General features: G+C 40.4%; 1 protein-coding gene and 1 pseudogene across 1 annotated transcript in view; one reads left to right on the plus strand and one right to left on the minus strand.

The window, feature by feature from the left end:
- LOC784305 (ATP-binding cassette sub-family C member 4-like) overlaps nucleotides 1–23,050 on the plus strand; it is a 251,837-nt gene that overhangs the window by 44,226 nt on the left and 184,561 nt on the right. Inside the window, exon 7 of the mRNA XM_059892172.1 lies at nucleotides 7,591–7,691. Coding sequence (XP_059748155.1) covers nucleotides 7,591–7,691 — 101 coding nt within the window. The remainder of the gene's footprint in view (nucleotides 1–7,590; nucleotides 7,692–23,050) is intronic.
- LOC100848611 (glutamyl-tRNA(Gln) amidotransferase subunit A, mitochondrial-like) lies at nucleotides 3,772–6,271 on the minus strand (annotated as a pseudogene).

A 23,050-nucleotide genomic window follows, 5' to 3' on the forward strand; every position in this document is an offset into this window, starting at 1 on the left:
GATTAAAGACAATCTCTTTAACAAGTGGTGCTGGGAAAACTGGTCAACCACTTGTAAAAGAATTAAACTAGAGCACTTTCTAACACCATACACAAAAATAAACTCAAAATGGATTAAAGATCTCAACATAAGACCAGAAACTATAAAACTCCTAGAGAAGAACATAGGCAAAACACTCTCCGACATACATCACAGCAGGATCCTCTATGACCCACCTCCCAGAATATTGGAAATAAAAGCAAAAATAAACAAATGGGACCTAATTAAACTTAAAAGCTTCTGCACAGCAAAGGAAACTATAAGCAAGGTGAAAAGACAGCCTTCAGAATGGGAGAAAATAATAGCAAATGAAGCAACGGACAAACAACTAATCTCAAAAATATACAAGCAACTCCTACAGCTCAAGTCCAGAAAAATAAATGACCCAATCAAAAAATGGGCCAAAGAACTAAATAGACATTTCTCCAAAGAAGACATACAGATGGCTAACAAACACATGAAAAGATGCTCAACATCACTCATTATCAGAGAAATGCAAATCAAAACCACTATGAGGTACCATTTCACGCCAGTCAGAATGGCTGCTACCCAAAAATCTACAAGCAATAAATGCTGGAGAGGGTGTGAAGAAAAGGGAAGCCTCTTACACTGTTGGTGGGAATGCAAACTAGTACAGCCACTATGGAGAACAGTGTGGAGATTCCTTAAAAAACTGGAAATAGAACTGCCTTATGACCCAGCAACCCCACTGCTGGGCATACACACTGAGGAAACCAGAATTGAAAGACACACATGTACCCCAATGTTCATCACAGCACTGTTTATAATAACCAGGACATGGAAGCAACCTAGATGTCCATCATCACATGAATGGATAAGAAAGCTTTGGTACATATACACAATGGAGTATTGCTCAGCCATTAAAAAGAATACATTTGAATCAGTTCTAATGAGGTGGAATAAACTGGAGCCGATTATACAGAGTGAAGTAAGCCAGAAAGGAAAACACCAATACAGTATACTAACGCATATGTATGGAATTTAGAAAGATGGTAACAATAACCCTGTATACAAGACAGCAAAAGAGACGCTGATGTATAGAACAGTCTTTTGGACTCTGTGGGAGAGGGAGAGGATGGGATGATTTGGGAGAATGGCAATGAAACATGTATAATATCATATATGAAACGAGTCGCCAGTCCAGTTTCGATGCACGATACTGGATGCTTGGGGCTGGTGCACTGGGAAGACGCAGAGGGATGATACGGGGAGCGAGGAGGGAGGAGGGTTCAGGATTTGGAAAATGTGTATACCTGTGGCGGATTCATGTTGATATATGGCAAAACCAATACAATATTGTAAAGTTTAAATATATATATATGGAATTTGCCTTAAAAATAGGGTCTATTTTTTTTTGGCAAGGTAGTAGAATGTTATAAGAATGAAAATTAAGGGAGTAATAAAGAACTTAAAAAATAAAAAAAAATTAAGGATTGATAGTAGTAAAAATATGTCTAGGTATTTCTCTGGAGCTGTTGCAGGCAGTGTGGGGTCAGTTCAGTTTCAGATAGTTCCTTGTTCCAGCTAGTATTTCTTCTTAAGGTCTATAGGCCCCTTCCAATGCTTATTCAATTCTAACTACAGGATTTTAATCTGTTGCATCTGTCACTTCCAGAGTGGTTCCCTCTTCTTTGTTTATTTTGGCTCCCTCTGTTTGTAGGTCGCTTCAGGACCTAATTTCCTCTGTGACACAAGAGGGTGAAGTTGGTCACTTATTTAGGCTCACTTGTTCAGTTGTGTTGTGGGGAGGGAGGAATGCTGCAAACAAATATTGCTAGTGTGTGTGTGGGGAGTGCGCATAGTGTATGGACCACATTGGGTTTGCCCCAGCTCATGGCGGCACATGCTTCCCAGGTCTACACTGCTCAGGCTCCAGATTGCTCTGCAGGGGCACTGTCCAAAGTGGGCCCTATGTTTGGTGCACTTCCCAGGTCTAAGCTGCTCAGGTTCAGTTCCTTGGGTACTCTGCAAGGGCATAGCCTCAGTTGGGCATGTGTTTTGTGCCTTTCCAGGTTCAAGCAGCTCAGGTGATCCGGTGCTTGGTGAGCACACTGTCCCAGGTGGGCTGTGCATCTTAATCACCTCCCCGGTCCCAGCTGCTCAGTTTTCCAGGTGCCCCGTGAGAGAGCCGGCTCAGGTGTGCCATGTGTCTCCTCTGTGGAGCTGATCTCAGGCTGCGACCTTCCTGGCAGATGTCAACTGTCTAGGATCCCAGGAAGACGTGGTTAGTGATTGGAAGCCTACTCACAGTTTGGTGGAGGATGCCAGTCTCTGGGGCTGAGATTGCCCCTTGCCTTCCACCTCTGGCTGTCGCATGCCTGCCTCTCTGCCTCTGGTTGGGGGAGGGGCCTGTCCGCAGCCAGCTAGATCTCCTTTGGTCTTTGCTCAATCCATCTTTATCTATTCATCTGTTTATAGACTTTTAGTTTGATTCCTTGTCCTAGCTACTGTAATTAGAGCTGCAGTGAACATCGGGGTACATGTGTCTTTTTAAATTTTGGTTTCCTCAGGGTATGTGCCCTGTAGAGGGATTGCTGGGTCATATGGTGGTTTTATTCCTAGTTTTTAAAGGAATTTTAATACTGTTCTCCATAGTGGCTATATCAATTTACATTCCCAGCCACAGTGCAAGAGGGTTACCTTTTCTCTACACCCTCTCCAGCATTTATCATTTGTAGAATTTTTGATGCTGGCCATTCTGACTGGTATGAGGTGATATCTCATGGTAGTTTTGATTTGCATTTCTCTAATAATGAATGACGTTGAACATCTTTCATGTAATTATTAGCCATCTATATCTTTTCTTTGGAGAAATGTCTGCTTAGGTCTTTTGCCCACTTTTTGATTGGGTTATTTGTTTTTCTGGTATTGATTTGTGTAAGCTGCTTGTATATTTGTGAAATTAACCCTTTGTCAGTTGTTTCATTTGCTATTATTTTTTCCCATTCTGAGGGTTGTCTTTTCACCTTGTTTACAGTTTCCTTTACTGTGTAAAAGCTTTTAAATTTACTTAGGTTCCATTGTTAGTTTATTTATTTTTTTATTTCCATTACTGCAGGAGGTGGGTCATAGAGGATCTTGATGTGATTTATGTCATAGAGTGTTCTGCCTATGTTTTCCTCTAAGATTCTATAGTTTATAGTCTTATATTTAGATCTTTAATCCATTTTGAATTTATCTTTGTGTATGGTGTTAGGAAGTATTTTAATTTCATTGTTTTACATGTGACTATTCAGTTTTCCCAGCAGCACTTATTGAGGAAACTATCTTTGCCCCATTGTATATTCTTGCCTACTTTGTCAAAGATAAGGATACCAGTGATTTTGTTAGTGCTTTGGTTACAAAGATGTAGAAGTTTTGAAAGATTTACCCCTAACCTTACTTTTACTGTAGGCAGTGTTGTTTTAATGAACATTTTTGCAGAATGCATCATTTTTGCAGAATGCATCATTTTTCAGGAACAGGTACATTGTATTGTAATAGAAATCCAATACTCTGTTTATACTTAGTGGATGCTTAATAAATGCTGACAGATTTTTTATAATTAACTACCTCACAAGAATTTTAAAAAGTCGTTTCAAGGAATGACTGTATGGACAATTAATCAAATTACAAGATCACTTGAATTGTCTAGAATAAAAAAGCTTTAAAAGTAATTATAATTTGCATGATATAGTTATTACTACTATTTTAGAGAAGCAGAGATAACTTTTAATTTTCAAAGATTGATGAACAATCATTCATTAGTTTGAGAAGCTGAGTAACAGGAAACCATACTTGTTTTTCAAACCATTTGCAAACTGTAAAAAAGCAGCTGGTCACAAAGTGCACAACCATTAAACTGTGGTCCTATTGACAATCCTTGGCTTGACAGGGACACTCACCACTGGCAATTCTGCCATATTACAGTCTGTGTAAAAATATCACCCTGGGCAATTCATGTTCTGTTGTCTTCTTTGATGCATTTTGTGTATGGCACTGCCTCACTCAAGGTAGTGGAAGTTAGCAAAACATCTACTCCAGACTTAAAAACATTCACAAAATCATTAGTAATGAGTCATCTTACTTTCTCTCCTTTGATAAAATAGTTCTAATTTTCTTTTAATAAGAAAGTTTCCTGAGAGGATTCTTCCCCACGCCACATCATTGAACCCTTCTTGTTTTGTTGCAGCATACATGGCTTCAGTAGACACACCAATGTGAAATCAGTGACCATATTCTAACCTATCAAATCTTGCCATAGTTGATGCCATTTCTGATGTACACAGTACATGGTAGCAGACAACTGAATAACTGGTTGGGGCAGGGACACTTCAATTACTTTGGCCCCCTCAGACTCAAAGAGATTAGCAGCTTTGGACCAAAGAGATTGTACTTCACTTGACAATTCTGGTCTAAGATATTTCTTTGAAATTCTCTTGCTCACATTGTTTGCTCTCATCTGTTAAATTGGGAAGCATAAATGGTTTTAACAGGATCTTGAACTGTGGTAGAATCTTAAGATCCTGCCCAGCTAGTATACTCAACACAATGGTTGCATTATCCACACATCTAGTTAAGATTCTGGATACATCATTGAATTCACCAGGGGAATGAGGCCATGACAAGAAACTAAGTCATAGCTGGATTTTAAACCAACACCCTCATAGTGGGCAGCTGGATTGCTGGTTGATCCTCTGGAACCTGGTCCTAAAGCAACGAAGCAAGTGAATGCTGACACAGCCACTGCACTCCCTCCTGAGCTTCCTCCAGTTATAAGCCAATTTGAATCCTTATTCTCACCATGAGACTTCTTCTTCCTCTTTTCTCTATATTGTTTGACTAACTCCATAGGTTTTTAACTGGTCCCAAAATGCCATCTGTGCTTCTGTATCCCATAGCAAACTCATCTAAGTTTGTTTTTACCATTAACAGAGCTCCCTGATCCAACAACCTCTGTGACATTTTAAGGTGATACATAACTTTTCAGCATGTTTGATGCACATGTTGTCTCAATGCCAGATGTGCTAAAGTTGTCTTTTACTGAAATAGGAAATTTCATCTAAATCCCCCAGTGAGTGACCTTTCTTATATCTTTTCTCTGATTCTTCAACTTGCTTTAAGACTACCTCTTCTGATACAGTAACTTGGTCTTCTTGATAAAGGAGAGCTATCTTTGACAGAGCTCAGTTGGAGTAACCTGGCCTTGTTCTAGTGCCACAGAAACTTCTTGGAGGGTCCAACCCAACGTGGTCCTTGTGCCCTGCCTGCCACCACCAGGACTTGGTGACAAAGGAGGAAGAGGAACAGTTGTTCTTTTGAAGTAGAAGGTGTTTATCAAATTTGTAGCTTTATGGCACAATAGATAAGGGTGTCAAGGACTTGAAGGCTATTTATGAGGTTTAGGGTAGTAGGTTACTATTCACGTCCATTTTCTTTTTCGAACATCATCACATGCTTGTTTCAGTTGCCCCCTGTGTTGGTTAAGATTCTGTGCCTGTAGGCCCTAGAATTATGCATGATAAAGCTACTTTTCACAGAAATATAGTTTGTTTTTCACTCATGCAAGAAACCTTGTAAAGCTTTGTATCCGTTTTATGGGGCTGCCATGACCAAGTACTACAAACCAGGTGGTTAAAACAATAGAAATTTACTGTTTCCTAGTTGTGGAGGTTGGAAGTCTGAAATCAAGGTGTCAGCAGGGTCACCGATCCCTCTGAATTCTGGTCACAGGGAGAATCTTTCTTTGCCTCTTTTAGATTTTGGTGGTTGCAGGCAAACCTTGGGTTCCTTGGTTTTTAACTGCCACCACTCCAGTTTCCGTTTTCTTCAGGTGGCTGTTTTCTGCCTGTGTTTGTCTCTGGGTCTCCTTATAAAGGCATCAGTCATCTTGGATTTAGGACCAACCCGACTCCAGTATGATTGCATCTTAATCTGACCCTAATTCCAAATAAAGTCAAGTTTTGATGTAACTGGAGTTCCTAGATAGGACTTTATGTATCTTTTGGGAGAGAGATATAATTTAACCTGTAACAAGCTCCATGGCTAGTATGATCCTCCATGATGTCAAATGCATTGTGACCTTGACCAGGCTGGCAGCCTCCAAGGTCCAGGCCATGGGGTGGAGAAAGGTCCTGGTTGTTGTCACCCTCCACTGACCTGGATTTAGTCCTGTGGCTGCTCCTATCTGCTCAGGAGGCTGGAGAGAGAGGGCCTCTTTCCAGGTTGCCATGTGCAGTTAAACCCAAGGTTTTGTTAGCATGGAAGAAAGAGAGCAGGTTTTGAGGACAGCCAGTAGTCTCTGCCACATGATCATAGTACTTGCAGGTGGGGGTGGGAGTGGTCTCTGTTGTTCAATTTCTCTCCCACTGTGTCTTTTCTCATTGAATTATTTCTAGCATTTAAAGGGTAAGAGGGAGTTTCCTGTATATGATTATATTAGTTTTCTAATGATTTTCAAGACTTTATTTTACTCAGCTAAATTGTATTGAATAGTTCCTATTAATAATTGGTGTGGAAAATAGCAAGAAGTGGAAGATGTGATCATTCTGTTGAGGAGGAGAGGACTTTGACTAAGGAGCAGACACAAGGGTTTATGAAAAGATGCTTGTGGAAAGTAAGAAAGAGATAGAGGCTTAATAGCATTATCTTTTAAGAATGATGATTTTAATGATAGTTAATGACAAGTAGTGGTAGGGATTTGATACACAGGAGGAGGAAAGCAGAGTAAGGCTTTCATTCGGAGTTTCTTCCATAGGTCTTATGTTCCCAGCCTGTCCTTTGCCACCTGATTGCTGAAGGCCTGGGAATGACCTTCCTCTCTGTGTTCCCAGTAGTGTCACATGGTGCTTGGAACCTGGTGGGATTCAGTGAATATTTATGGAATCATTTTCTGTCAAAACCTGTATGTATTGTTAATGACAGAATAAAAATGTCCCAAATCTTGATGAGTTCAAATTTGGAGACATATTTGTTCTTTAAAGGGTAGCCAGTATACTTGTTAAGAAAGTTACAAAGATAGTTCCATGGCCTGGAACTCTTTTTTTTTTTGGTGTGTGTAAATATATACACACTATAAGATATATGTGTATACTGTATGTACTATACTATATGCTATAATATTTTATACTATGTATTATTTAGTATTTCTAATGACCTAACACATAGTGACAGAGAAGGCAATGGCACCCCACTCCAGTACTCTTGCCTGGAAAATCTCATGGATGAAGGAGCCTAGTAGGCTGCAGTCCATGGGGTCACTAAGAGTTGGACACGACTGAGTGAATTTACTTTCACTTTTCACTTTCATGCATTGGAGAAGGAAATGGCAACCCACTCCAGTATTCTTGCCTGGAGAATCCCAGGGACAGGGGAGCCTGGTGGGCTGCCGTCTATGGGGTCTCACAGAGTTGGACACGACCGAAGCGACAGCAGCAGCAACACATAATGAAATACAGTTGTAAAATATATTGCAAATTTCATGGAAGCAATTATTTTGCTTTTGCTTTGTTCCTATAGTTTAAAAAATCTGTATTTTTTCTTTCTTTGTAGAACTTTCTGTTACTTGATGAGCTACCACAGTGCAATCATCAGCTGCCATCAGATGGTAAAACAGTTGTGAATGTGCAAGATTTCACTGCTTTTTGGGATAAGTTAACAAATCCTTAATTTCACTATTGTGACTGCTAAAGGACAACTGTGACATAGATTTATTGGAGGATTTTGAGATTTTACACATGATACAAAATGTGACTTGCTCATTTACCATGGAAGTATGTTATAAAAATTCTGAATCAGGAATGAAGTTTGCAATTAATAGAGATTAAAAATAAATATGGTTGTTTTGAGGCACTAGCCTGCAGTCTTCTTAGTCTGCCAGCTCCCCAATTAAGGTCTTTTCCTTGCCTCAAAACCTTGTCTCTCAGATTCATTGCCTGTCATGCAGTGAGCAGCGTGAGCTTGGACTTGGTAACAATTGGGCTTAGCCAGCCAGGAGCCTTGCTGCTTGTGGCTAGCCGACACCAATCAGGGAATATTGGAGCAAGACCCTAGCAGCTGCTGGATCATTTGTCCTGAGGTTCTTTCCTTCGATTCCCTGAAGAAGTACCGGTTGCCCTCAGAGCTCGACAATTGAGACAAGCTTCTAGAGTCAACAAACTCGATATTTGTTATAGGGTTGCTGCTGCAGCTAAGTCGCTTCAGTCGTGTCCGACTCTGTGAGACCCCACAGATGGCAGCCCACCAGGCTCTCCTGTCCCTGGGATTCTACAGGCAAGAATACTGGAGTGGGTTACCATTTCCTCCTCCAATGCATGAAAGTGAAAAGTGAAGTCATTCAGTCGTGTCTGACTCTTAGCGACCCCATGGACTGCAGCCTATGAGGCTCCTCCATCCATGGGATTTTCCAGGCAAGAGTACTGGAGTGGGTTGCCATTGCCTTCTCCGGTTGTAGGGAAGTCTACCCAATTCGATAGCTGGTTCAACCAGTTCACTTGTTTTGTGTGTTGTTTAGTGTTGTGAGCCGATGGGCTCGATTTTGAAGGGTAAGTTGCTCTGGTGTGTACAGTGGGAACATTTTTTCCCCTCAATCTGGGCTTTTCCTTTACAGGACAAGCTAATTTGGTTGGGTACCTGTTTACAGAGGGGAGGTGTTGTTGGACTCTACCCTGAACCAGTTCATTGGGAACTAGTTCTCATGGGGCAAGCCCACCATAGCTCATATGTAGGGTAAATTTATTTACCAGATTTGGGAACTGGTCTAGTTGGAACCAGTTTATTTGGGAGCTAGCTCTTGTGGGAATGGGTAACCTAGATAGAATTAGTTCATTTGTTTTATAGTGTAATTTATTTACCCTATTGGTGGCCAGTTCATCCAGCATTGATGCTGGAATCTATCTTGTACCATTTTTGTTGGAATTTGTCTGCATCTTTTGTGTTTTGGTGTTTTAAAGCTTGCAAAAATGGGAAATATTTCATCTGTCCTGAAGGAAAGATTTTTGGGGTGCATATTAGATATGTTAAGATCAAAAGAGCAATGGCCTCTGTATGGCTCATAATTAAACAGTCTGGCAATCAGAAGTGCTTTACAAAGGAGAGGAATGCTCTGGTAATGAACATGCCTGGGGGGCTACCTTGGACTTGAGGCATCCAATCCTAATTTCCCCTATAGGAACTTCAGAGAAAGAAGTGGCAAACTGCCGGGGACCAGCCCCAGCTGATCCAGGCTATTTGAAGCGGGGACGGCATCAGCGACCTATTTATTTAAATATTTTATCAAAGATATAAAGAGTAATAGGATGAGGATAGCTCAGTAGGAAAATTCAGTGGAGAAAAGAGGCTGAGTAGCTTGGTTTACGCGGGAGACCAATAAAACTTCAAGACAAGAAGTTTGCACCACTACGTAGGCCGCAGGCGTCCTTCCGTTCTCCCGAAGGAGAGGAGACACTGAGGCCTCCCCGGTCGGATCTTAGAAGCCCAGGCATAATTAGCAAGCATGGTGGGTTCCGCGCTCCAGATGGAGACTCAGCCAGAATTTGGGAGAGAGAGTGACACGGGGAGACCAAGTTTTGGTGAACAAGGCCCGCACTTTATTTTCCAAAGTAGTTTTTATACCTTAAGTTGTGCATAGAGGATAATGGGGGAAGGGGTGGAGTCATGCAAGGACAGCAGTTCCTGGTCCTAATTGAAGCCAGGCTTTCAAACTTATCATATGCAAAAGTTAAGGTGAATTACATCATCTTCTGGCCAGGAGGCCTGTTAACATTTTAAGAAACTTATCTTTCTCTAAAGGTGATTATTGCAAAGTCAGGCACCAGCCTCCAAAAAAGCATTGGACAAAGCTGCATTCCTATGGGGCAAAGGTGAGGTGGGCTCAATCAAGAAAAGAATTAACTCAAGGGTCCAAGGTTACAAACATTGAGCTACTACTTACATTTCTATACACCCATTATATCAATCAATACACTGCCAAGGACACAGTAGGTAAGGGGTATGGAGACTTAGCAGCAAACATTGGCCCAATAAATGAAAAACCCTTCACCAATACAATTTCTAATCAATCTTTTAACTACTCAAAAGAATCTGTGTTTAGACGGTTTAGAACATCTCCTGCCTCTCACAGGTGGGAGGCTCTGAACAATCACATGTGGCCGGAAAAACCTATCGAGGCAGGCTAGAGGATTTCCAAAGGAGTTTGTAGGTTAAACACTGTCACACCCAGGAATTATTAACTGGAACTGTAAGGTAACTCTTGTTTCAGAGAGAGGTAGTGGGGGACAGCCCCCCGTAAAGTCTGAGGTGTAGGTGAAAGCACAAAGCAGAAAGTAGGCAGACTCTGGTTTTGGGAGTAGATGCTCGAGAATTTCCAGGGAGACTCCTGAGGCTTGATCCCGCATTTGCGTATGCCAAGCCTCCTTCCTCATGACCTTTGCCATGGGCGGAGCTCGCTCCCCGCATCAAACCACTGTGGTATTCTTGCTTGGAGAATTTCATGGACAGAGGAACCTGGCAGGCTACAACCCATGGGATCACAAAGAGTCAGACATGACTGAGAGACTAACACTTACTAACACTAAAAATAATGTCAGCCCAAGGCACTTGACATAGTTATTTATCTCACTTTCAAGAGAACTTTCAAAGGGTTATCATATTTTGAACTTAAAGTAAATGCATTTATAATATTAGAATTTATAGGATTGGAGAGATAAAATGCTGCAGTATAGAAAGGGTTAACTAACAAATCAGATCAGATCAGATCAGTCGCTCAGTCGTGTCCGACTCTTTGTGACCCCATGAATCACAGCATGCCAGGCCTCCCTGTCCATCACCAACTACTGGAGTTCACTGAGACTCATGTCCATCGAGTCAGTGATGACATCCAGCCATCTCATCCTCTGTCGTCCTCTTCTCCTCCTGCCCCCAATCCCTCCCATCATCAGAGTCTTTTCCAATGAGTCAACTCTTCGCATGAGGTGGCCACAGTACTGGAGTTTCAGCTTTAGCATCATTCCTTCCAAAGAAATCCCAGGGCTCATCTCCTTCAGAATGGACTGGTTGGATCTCCTTGCAGTCCAAGGGACTCTCAAGAGACTTCTCCAACACCACAGTTCAAAATCATCAATTCTTCCGCATTCAGCCCTCTTCACAGTCAAACTCTCACATCCATATATGACCACAGGAAAAACCATAGCCTTGACTAGATGAACCTTTGTTGGCAAAGTAATGTCTCTGCTTTTGAATATGCTATCTAGGTTGGTCATAACTTTCCTCCCAAGGAGTAAGCATCTTTTAATTTCATGGCTGCAGTCACCATCTGCAGTGATTTTGGAGCCCAGAAAAATAAAGTCTGACAAATACACAATCAGTTGTTAGAGACCAGAGACTTTGGATACAATCAGTATATGTTTTATGCCTTAATGTTATCAAATATCTTATTACATAGTGTGAGTGATTTCGATCTTTGCTGTGGGCTAGGGTGGAGCTCCTCTATCCTAAGCTTCTGAATGGTTCTGGCTACTTTGGTGGCAGCCAGAGGCAGGAGGAGAGAGCAGATGGACATAATGAATACCAGTGACTCCAAGTTGAAGGGTTGTACTGTGTGGCAAGCTGACAGGGAGAACTGGTGAAATCACAAAGATTTTCCCAGCACTTGGTTTATTCCTGAAATTTAGCAAATAGGAAAAACAATAGGGACCACTCTCCAAAAGTTCTCAAGTTTGCACTCCCAGTACAGCCCCGTTACAGACAGCTGAAAGTCTCCTCCCGCCTCCGGCTTTATAGTTCTTTGTGCACATCCTCCTGTGTCAGTGTAGATTAATCAGGATAACCAAACCTGCAGCAGGGGAGGGGGGATTCCATGCAGGAAATTAGTTACATAGGAGATGAAAGGACAAAAAAGGGAAAAGCAGTGGTGGATGAGGCAGCTCAGTGATTAGCAAAGGCAGGAAGCTGCTCCCACTCCAGGACTGGAAGGACTCAGCGGGGAGACGCCTCTACCAGAGGGTTTACCCTCCAGAGCAGAGTCTGGGAGCCTGGCTGCTGTCAGAGTGGGGACCACAGAGCAAATGTCCAGGCTCTGTAGACATGCTCCTGTCTTTCATGCCTGTGACTCTGTTGTGCCACCTGCATTGTGTTCACCTACTTCTGACTCAGCACATTTCATCTCCACCAGCAAGACAGTAGTATGTTCTATATAAATATATAGAAAATATATAAACCACATCCCTACACCTTTTGCACATGGGAACTCATACAAGGTGCCTGACCTACCTTACCTTAATAGAGTAGATTTGCCTCAAGATTGCCGGGAGAAATATCAATAACCTCAGATATGCAGATGACACCACCCTTATGGCAGAAAGTGAAGAGGAACTAAAAAACCTCTTGATGAAAGTGAAAGTGGAGAGTGAAAAAGTTGGCTTAAAGCTCAACATTCAGAAAATGAAGATCATGGCATCCAGTCCCACCACTTCATGGGAAATAGATGGGGAAACAGTGGAAACAGTGCCAGACTTTATTTTTTTGGGCTCCAAAATCACTGCAGATGGTGACTGCAGCCATGAAATTAAAAGACGCTTGCTCCTTGGAAGGAAAGTTATGACCAACCTAGATAGCATATTCAAAAGCAGAGACATTACTTTGCCAACAAAGGTCTGTCTAGTCAAGGCTATGGTTTTTCCTGTGGTCATGTATGGATGTGAGAGTTGGACTGTGAAGAAAGCTGAGCGCAGAAGAATTGATGCTTTTGAACTGTGGTGTTGGAGAAGACTCTTGAGAGTCCCTTGGACTGCAAGGAGATCCAACCAGTCCATTCTGAGGGGGATCAGCCCTGGGATTTCTTTGGAAGGAATGATGTTAAAGCTGAAACTCCAGTACTTTGGCTACCTCATGCGAAGAGTTGACTCACTGGAAAAGACTCTGATGCTGGGAGGAATTGGGGGCAGGAGGAGAAGGGGACAACAGAGGATGAGATGGCTGGATGGCATCACTGACTTAATGGACGTGAGTCTGAGTGAACTCCGGGAGTAGGTCATGTACAGGGAGGCCTAGCGTGCTGCGATTCATGGGGTCGCAAAGAGTCCGACATGACTGAGCGACTGAACTGAACTGAACTGAACTGGTATTTCTTGTCATAATCCACTTGAAGCATTTATGGAAAGCACCACTAAAATTCCATTATGATGTTAACTTTATGTGAATGTTGACACATACTTTGTCTGTTGTTTTTCAGTCGCTACGTTGTGTCTCTTTGTGACCCCATGGACTGTAGCCCACCAGGCTCCTCTGTCTGTGGGGATTCTCCAGGCAAGAATACTGGAGTGGGTTTCCATGCTTTCCTCCAACCCAGGGATCAAACCCAGGTCACATGTATTGCAGGTGGATTCTTTGCCTTCCAAGCCACCATATGACCAATTACCAAATTTCCCTTGTATCAAACTATGCAACATTATAAACTAATATATTTTGTTCTTCTTTGAAGAACATTCAAGAACATGTTCTCAGACTTCTATACAACTTGCATAATTGTACAGAACACCATATTGTGTTGTCCTGGACTTGCCTATGGAAAGACTGTGCACCTTGGCAGAGTCATTAGTAGTTAGGGGCTGTCAAGTTAGGTCATGGGTGAGAGGGCCCTTGGGAGGGAGAAAGGCAAAGATATTGGGAGTTTTGAAGAGAAACTAAGTCTTAATGAAGCCTCTGCTGGGTTGGGAGGCAGGAGATAGACATGAGCTCTAACTGGCTCCTCTGGACAGCCAGAGGAAAGGTTGGGGATGGTCTCATGGATGCAAGTCTCATTGATGAAATGATGGGAATTGATCTCAATCTCTAATCTTTAAAGTATATTTGGGGGTATCTCCAGATCTCCACGGGCAGGGGTTTCAAACTGTTCTCACACAGAGTGAGGGACTCAGCTGATGATCTTTGTTTAGTCAGCGGTCCCCTGAACCTGAATAACCATGAGGGAACGTACCCAGTACCCATGGGCTATGGAGTGCTGCCCCCTTCTGGTTGTGGCAGAGCAGTGCCTAATCCAGAAGCCCGAACAGGGAGGGAACTCAGCGTGTGGTCCTGATCAGATCAGATCAGTCGCTCAGTCGTGTCCAACTCTTTGCGACCCCATGAATCGCAGCATGCCAGTCCTCCCTGTCCATCACCAACTCCCAGAGTTCACTTAGACTTACGTCCCTCGAGTCAGTGATGCCATCCAGCCATCTCATTCTCTGTCGTCCCCTCCTCCTCTTGCCCCCAGTCCCTCCCAGCATCAGAGTCTTTTCCAATGAGTCAACTCTTCAGATGAGGTGGCCAAAGTACTGGAGTTTCAGCTTTAGCATCATTCCTTCCAAAGAAATCCCAGGGCTGATCCCCCTCAGAATGGACTGGTTGGATCTCCTTGCAGTCCAAGGGACTCTCAAGAGTCTTCTCCAACACCACAGTTCAAAAGCATTAATTCTTCTGCGCTCAGCTTTCTTCACAGTCCAACTCTCACATCCATACATGACCACAGGAAAAACCATAGCCTTGACTAGACGAACCTTTGTTGGCAAAGTAATGTCCCTGCTTTTGAATATGCTATCTAGGTTGGTCATAACTTTCCTTCCAAGGAGCAAGCGTCTTTTAATTTCATGGCTGCAGTCACCATCTGCAGTGATTTTGGAGCCCAGAAAAATAAAGTCTGGCACTGTTTCCACTGTTTCCCCATCTATTTCCCATGAAGTGGTGGGACTGGATGCCATGATCTTCATTTTCTGAATGTTGAGCTTTAGGCCAACTTTTTCACTCTCCACTTTCACTTTCATCAAGAGGCTTTTTAGTTCCTCTTCACTTTCTGCCATAAGGGTGGTGTCATCTGCATATCTAAGGTTATTGATATTTCTCCCGGCAGTCTTGATTCCAGCTTGTGTTTCTTCCAGCCCAGCGTTTCTCATGATGTACTCTGCATAGAAGTTAAATAAACAGGGTGACAATATACAGCCTCTGCGAACTCCTTTTCCTATTTGGAACCAGTCTGTTGTTCCATGTCCAGTTCTAACTGTTGCTTCCTGACCTGCATACAAATTTCTCAAGAGGCAGATCAGGTGGTCTGGTATTCCCATCTCTTGAAGAATTTTCCGCAGTTTATTGTGATCCACACAGTCAAAGGCTTTGGCATAGTCAATAAAGCAGAAATAGATGTTTTTCTGGAACTCTCTTGCTTTTTCCATGATCCAGAGGATGTTGGCAATTTGATCTCTGGTTCCTCTGCCTTTTCTAAAACCAGCTTGAACCTCAGGAAGTTCACGGTTCACATATTGCTGAAGCCTGGCTTGGAGAATTTTGAGCATTACTTTACTAGCGTGTGAGACGAGTGCAGTTGTGCAGTAGTTTGAGCATTCTTTGGCATTGCCTTTCTTTGGGATTGGAATGAAAACTGACCTTTTCCAGTCCTGTGGCCAATGCTGAGTTTTCCAAATTTGCTGGCATATTGAGTGCAGCACTTTCACAGCATCATCTTTCAGGATTTGAAATAGCTCAACTGGAATTCCATCACCTCCACTAGCTTTGTTTGTAGTGATGCTTTCTAAGGCCCACTTGACTTCACATTCCAGGATGTCTGGCTCTAGGTCAGTGATCACATCATTGTGATTGTCTGGGTTGTGAAGATCTTTTTTGTACAGTTCTTCTGTGTATTCTTGCCATCTCTTCTTAATATCTTCTGCTTCTGTTAGGTCCATACCATTTCTGTTCTTTATCGATAGACTTTGAGATCTGCAGACAGAAATCTGATGTTTGTGTTTTGTAGTCTTAACCAAGTGAAAAGTAGTAAAATAGGAACCCTAAGTGTCAGGCAAGAAGAAAGGAGTGGATAAGCTTAAAAATGTTTCTCATGTATTAAAATTTAGTTTCTTCTTGATCAGTTCAGTTCAGTTCCATTCAGTGGCTTAGTCGTGTCTGACTCTTTGTGACCCCATGGACTGCAGCACGCCAGGCCTCCCTGTCCATCACCAAGTCCCAGACCTTGCTCAAACTCATGTCCATTGAGTTGGTGATGCCATCCAACCATCTCATTCTCTGTCATCTCCTTCTCCTCCCGCCTTCCTTCTTTCCCAGCATCTGGGTCTTTTCCAGTGAGTCAGTTCTTCCCATCAGGAGGTCAAAGTATTTGAGCTTCAGCTTCAGCATCAGTCCTTCCAATGAATATTCAGCACTGATATCCTTAGTCTGGTTGGATCTCCTTGCAGTCCAAGGGATTCTCAAGAGTCTTCTCGAACACCACAGTTCAAAAGCATCAATTCTTTGGTGCTCAGCTTTCTTTATAATTCAACTTTCACATCCATACATGACTGCAGGAGAAACCATGGCTTTGACTATATGCATCTTTGTTGACAAAGTAATGTCTCTGCTTTTTAATATGCTGTCCAACTTTTTCATAGCTTTTCTTCCAAGGAGTAAACACTACTTTTCTTGATACTGTTTTTAATACCTATAAAATACAGCATAATTTGATGATTAAAAATAATTCTTGTTTTAGCAAGTGACTGTTCCATTATCAGTTCAGTTATTTCCAGAGGAATTTTTCACTTAGAAGATTTTCCAAACTTTTAATCTAGATCCTGTTCCTTTAGTCTTTCAGGCATTTTGCTAATCACATGTGATCACTCTCTTAAGAGAAACAAAAACTAGCAGTTACTGAGAAGTTTTCTTAATACTTAGTATATGTAAATATATATATATATATACTCTTAAATCTCTTTACCTTAGAAATTACAGATTACTCAGAAATACAACTTGTGAATGGCATGATGAGTAATCTGTCATTTGCTCTTGTGTTGGATTGTGCATGCAACAGCACATCTTTTTTTTTTTTTTTTTTTAGCAGAAGTACTTTGTTATCCCTGTTTAGCGAGGGCAGGCTATGCATGTAATAGATGTAAAATTTAGGGCTATCACTGTAACTTATGATGTCACACTTTACATCTATTTCCTTTTTTGTTTTTGTTGGTTTTGGTGTTAAGTTAGAGCTCTAGTGAGATTAGAGCCTTGACTGCCTTTTACAGGAGTTTTTTTTATGGTTGGCTAAAAAGTTTCTTTGGTTTTTAAGTAAAAATAAAAGACACAGTTTTAATTTTCACCAAGAACTTTTCAGCTTTTCACAATTTTGGGTTAAATTTTTATTTGCTATTTATGACCATGTAAATATTATTAACTGCTAGGAAAAGTAGTGTGTAGTGATTACATTTTCTTTTTTCATGAAAGCTCCTCCTACCCTTCTGAAATTTATCCATTTTTAATTGGATTAGTTTATATATATAAAACCATCAATAATTCTTCTTTCCTCAATCAGCTTCTTGTCAGAACTGTTTTCCATGTGGCTGAAGGGCATGGGTAATCTTCCTGATATAACTTTTCCTGGAGCCCTCTCTCAGAGTTCTTGTTGCTCTGGTTGATTGTCACCAAGAACTTGACTGAACAACATACTCACTGTTTAATTCCACTACCTTCTGCCATTTTCCAGGCAACTGCATAATTCCATCTTTTCAAAATATTTTATCTTTTTGAGCAAAGAACTGTTCCAGATACCTTTTACAGTTTTCCAGGTAACTGAATTTTTTCCATTAAGAGGACTTTGTAAAGACTGAAATAAATGGAAGTCCAAAAGTACAATGTCTGGTGAGTATGGGGGATCAGTCAGAACTTCCCAGCCAATCTGTAACAGTTTTTTGCCTGGTCATCAAAGAAACATGCGGTATTACATTACCCTGATGGAAGATTATGCATTTTCTGTTGACTAATTCTGGATGCTTTTCATAGAGAGCTGCTTTCGGTTGGTCTAATGGGAGAAGTATTTATTGGAATTAATCATTTGGTTTTCCTGAAGGAGGTCATAATAGAGGACTCCATTGCAATCCTACCATGTACACAACATCACCTTCTTTAGATGAAGATTGGCTTTTGGTGTGGTTGGTGGTGGTGTATTTCACTTGCCTGCAATCTATTCTATGCCACAATATTGTATAGTATCCATTTTTCATCACCTGTCACAATTTGTTTTAAAATGGAACGTTTCTGTTACGTTTAAGTGGAGAACTACCTGCAGAAATATGGTCAAGAAGGGTTTTTTGCTTAACTTCTATGAAACTCAAATATCAAAGTGATTAACATAACCAAGCTGGTGCAAATGATTTCCATTCAATACTTTGTGTGAAATATTTGAATATTTTGAATATGTCAGCTGTCTCCTGCATGGTATAGCATTGTTTGTTCTCAATGTCTTGATGTGATTTCTATCAACTTCAACTGGTATACCTAACAGTACAGCATAATCCAATAAGAAATATCCAGCACAAAACAATTCCATTCACCATTGCAACGGAAAGCATAAAATACTTAGGAATATATCTACCTAAAGAAACTAAAGACCTGTATATAGAAAACTATAAAACACTGGTGAAAGAAATCAAAGAGGACACTAATAGATGGAGAAATATACGATGTTCATGGATTGGAAGAATCAATATAGTGAAAATGAGTATACTACCAAAAGCAATTTATAGATTCAATGCAATCCCTATCAAGCTACCAACGGTATTCTTCACAGAGCTAGAAAAAATAATTTCACCATTTGTATGGAAATACAAAAAACCTCGAATAGCCAAAGTGATCCTGAGAAAGAAGAATGGAACTGGAGGAATCAACCTACCTGACTTCAGGCTCTACTACAAAGCCACAGTTATCAAGACAGTATGGTACTGGCTTAAGTGGTTGACCAGTTTTCCCAGCACCACTTGTTAAAGAGATTGTCTTTACTCCATTGTATATTCTTGCCTCCTTTGTCAAAGATAAGGTGTCCATATGTGTGTGGATTTATCTCTGGGCTTTCTATTTTGTTCCATTGATCTATATTTCTGTCTTTGTGCCAGTACCATACTGTCTTGATGACTGTGGCTTTGTAGTAGAGCCTGAAGTCAGGTAGGTTGATTCCTCCAGTTCCATTCTTCTTTCTCAGGATCGCTTTGGCTATTCGAGGTTTTTTGTATTTCCATACAAATGGTGAAATTATTTGTTCTAGCTCTGTGAAGAATACCGTTGGTAGCTTGATAGGGATTGCATTGAATCTATAAATTGCTTTTGGTAGTATACTCATTTTCACTATATTGATTCTTCCAATCCATGAACATCGTATATTTCTCCATCTATTAGTGTCCTCTTTGATTTCTTTTGCCAGTGTTTTATAGTTTTCTATATATAGGTCTTTAGTTTCTTTAGGTAGATATATTCCTAAGTATTTTATTCTTTTCGTTGCAATGGTGAATGGAATTGTTTACTTAATTTCTCTTTCTGTTTTCTCATTATTATTGTATAGGAATGCAAGGGATTTCGGTGTGTTGATTTTATATTCTGCAACTTTACTATAATCATTGATTAGTTCTAGTAATTTTCTGGTAGAGTCTTTAGGGTTTTCTATGTAGAGGATCATATCATCTGCAAACAGTGAGAGTTTGACTTCTTCTTTTCCAATTTGGATTCCTTTTATTTCTTTTTCTGCTCTGATTGCTGTGCCCCAAACTTCCAAAACTATGTTGAATAGTAATGGTGAAAGTGGGCACACTTGTCTTGTTCCTGACTTTAGAGGAAATGCTTTCAATTTTTCACCATTGAGGATAATGTTTGCTGTGGGTTTGTTATATATAGCTTTTATTATGTTGAGGTATGTTCCTTCTATTCCTGCTTTCTGGAGAGTTTTTATCATAAATGGATGTTGAATTTTGTCAAAGGTTTTCTTTGCATCTATTGTAATCATATGGTTTTTATTTTTTATTTGTTAATGTGGTGTATTACATTGATTGATTTGCGGATATTGAAGAATCCTTGCATCCCTGGGATAAAGCCCACTTGGTCATGGTGTATGATCTTCTTAATGTGTTGTTGGATTCTGATTGCTAGAATTTTATTAAGGATTTTTGCATCAATGTTCATCAGTGATATTGGCCTGTAGTTTTCTTTTTTTGTGGGATCTTTGTCAGGTTTTGGTATTAGGGTGATGGTGGCCTCATAGAATGAGTTTGGAAGTTTACCTTCCTCTGCAATTTTCTGGAAGAGTTTGAGCAGGATAGGTGTTAGCTCTTCTCTAAATTTTTGGTAAAATTCAGCTGTTAAGCCATCTGGACCTGGGCTGTTGTTTGCTGGAAGATTTTTGATTACAGTTTCAATTTCCGTGCTTGTGATGGGTCTGTTAAGATTATCTATTTCTTCTTGGTCCAGTTTGGGAAAGTTGTACTTTTCTAAGAATTTGTTCATTTCTTCCACGTTGTCCATTTTATTGGCATATAATTCTTGATAGTAGTCTCTTATGATCCTTTGTATTTCTGTGTTGTCTGTTATGATCTCTCCATTTTAATTTCTAATTTTATTGATTTGATTTTTCTCCCTTTGTTTCTTGATGAGTCTGGCTAATGGTTTGTCAATTTTATTTATCCTTTCAAAGAACCAGCTTTTAGCTTTGTTGATTTTTGCTATGGTCTCTTTGTTTCTTTTGAATTTATTTCTGCCCTAATTTTTAAGATTTCTTTCCTTCTACCAACCCTGGGTTTCTTCATTTCTTCCTTTTCTCGTTGCTTTAGGTGTAGAGTTAGGTTATTTATTTGACTTTTTTCTTGTTTGTTGAGGTCAGCCTGTATTGCTATGAACTTACCCCTTAAGACTGCTTTTAAAGTGTCCCACAGGTTTTGGGTTATTGTGTTTTCATTTTCATTCATTTCTATGCATATTTTGATTTCTTTTTTGATTTCTTCTGTGATTTGTTGGTTATTCAGCAGCGTGTTGTTCAGCCTACATATGTTGGAGTTTTTAATAGTTTTTCTCCCGTAATTGAGACCTAATCTTACTGCATTGTGGTCAGAAAAGACGCCTGGAATGATTTCAATTTTTTTGAATTTACAAAGGCTAGATTTATGGCCCAGGATGTGATCTATCCTGGAGAAGTTTCCATGTGCATTTGAGAAAAAGGTGAAATTCATTGTTTTGGGGTGAAAGGTCCTACAGATATCAATTAGGTCTAACTGGTCTATTGTAACATTTAAAGTTTGTGTTTCCTTGTTAATTTTCTGTTTAGTTGATCTATCCATAGGTGTGAGTGGGGTATTAAAGTCTCCCACTATTATTGTGTTATTGATAATTTCTCCTTTCATACTTGTTAGCATTTGTCTTACATATTGTGGTGCTCCCGTGTTGGGTGCATATATATTTATAATTGTTATATCTTCTTCTTGGATTGATTCTTTGATCATTATGTCGTGACCATCTTTGTCTCTTTTCACAGCCTTTGTTTTAAAGTCTATTTTATCTGATATGAATATTGCTACTCCTGCTTTCTTTTGGTCCCTATTTGCATGGAAAATCTTTTTCCAGCCCTTCACTTTCAGTCTGTATGTGTCCCTGTTTTGAGGTGGGTCTCTTGTAGACAACATATGTAGGGGTCTTGTTTTTATATCCATTCAGCCAGTCTTTTTCTTTTGGTTGGGGCATTCAACCCATTTACATTTAAGGTAATTATTGATAAGTACGATCCCATTGCCACTTACTTTGTTTTGGGTTTGAATTTATACACCGTTTTTGTGTTTCCTGTGTAGAGAATATCCTTTAGTATTTGTTGGAGAGCTGGTTTGCTGGTGCTGAATTCTCTCAGCTTTTGCTTGTCTGTAAAGCTTTTGATTTCTCCTTCATATTTGAATGAGATCCTTGCTGGGTACAATAATCTGGGCTGTAGGTTATTTTCTTTCATCACTTTAAGTATGTCTTGCCATTCCTTCCTGGCTTGGAGAGTTTCTATTGAAAGATCAGCTGTTATCCTTATGGGAATTCCCTTGTGTGATATTTGTTGTTTTTCCCTTGCTGCTTTTAATATTTGTTTTTTTGTGTTTGATCTTTGTTAATTTGATTAATATGTGTCTTGGGGTGTTTCACCTTGGGTTTATCCTGTTTGGGACTCTCTGGGTTTCTTGGACTTGAATGATTTTTCCTTCCGCATTTTAGGGAAGTTTTCAACTATTATCTCCTAAAGTATTTTCTCATGGTCTTTCTTTTTGTCTTCTTCTTCTGGGACCCCTATGATTTGAATGTTGTAGCGTTTAATATTGTCCTGGAGGTCTCTGAGATTGTCCTCATTTCTTTTAATTCGTTTTTCTTTTTTCCTCTCTGATTCGTTTATTTCTACCATTCTATCTTCTAATTCACGAATCCTATCTTCTGCCTCTGTTATTCTACTATTTGTTACCTCCAGAGTGTTTTTGATTTCATTTATTGCATTATTCATTATATATTGACTCTTTTTCATTTCTTCTATGTCCTTGTTAAACCTTTCTTGCATCTTCTCAATCCTTGTCTCCAGGCTATTTATCTGTGATTCCATTTTGATTTCAAGATTTTGGATCAATTTCACTATCATTATTCGGAATTCTTCATCAGGTAGATTCCCTATCTCTTCCTCTTTTGTTTGGTTTGGTGGGCATTTATCCTGTTCCTTTATCTGCTGGATATTCCTCTGTCTCTTCATCTTGTTTAAATTGCTGAGTTTGGGGTGTCCTTTCTGTATTCTGGCAGTTTGTGGAGTTCTCTTTATTGTGGAGTTTCCTCGCTGTGTGTGGGTTTGTACAGGTGGCTTGTCAAGGTTTCTTGGTTAAGGAAGCTTGTGTCGGTGTTCTGGTGGGTGGAGCTGGATTTCTTCTCTCTGGAGTGCAATGAAGTGTCCAGTCATGAGTTATGAGATGTCTATGGTTTTGGGGTGACTTTGGGCAACCTGTATCTTGGAGTTCAGGGCTGTGTTCCTGTGTTGCTGGAGAATTTGCTTGGTATGTCTTGCCCTGGAACTTGGTGGCCCTTGTGTGGTGCTTGGTTTCAGTGTAGGTATGGAGGCGTTTGATGAGCTCCTGTCAATTAATGATCCCTGGAGTCAGGAGTTCCCTGGAGTCAGGGTTTGGACTTAAGCCTCCTGCTTCCAGTTATTGATCTTATTTTTACAGTAGTTTCAAAACTT

Source organism: Bos taurus, chromosome 12 (assembly GCF_002263795.3).
Source record: "Bos taurus isolate L1 Dominette 01449 registration number 42190680 breed Hereford chromosome 12, ARS-UCD2.0, whole genome shotgun sequence".
NCBI classification, from domain to species: Eukaryota; Metazoa; Chordata; class Mammalia; order Artiodactyla; family Bovidae; genus Bos; species Bos taurus.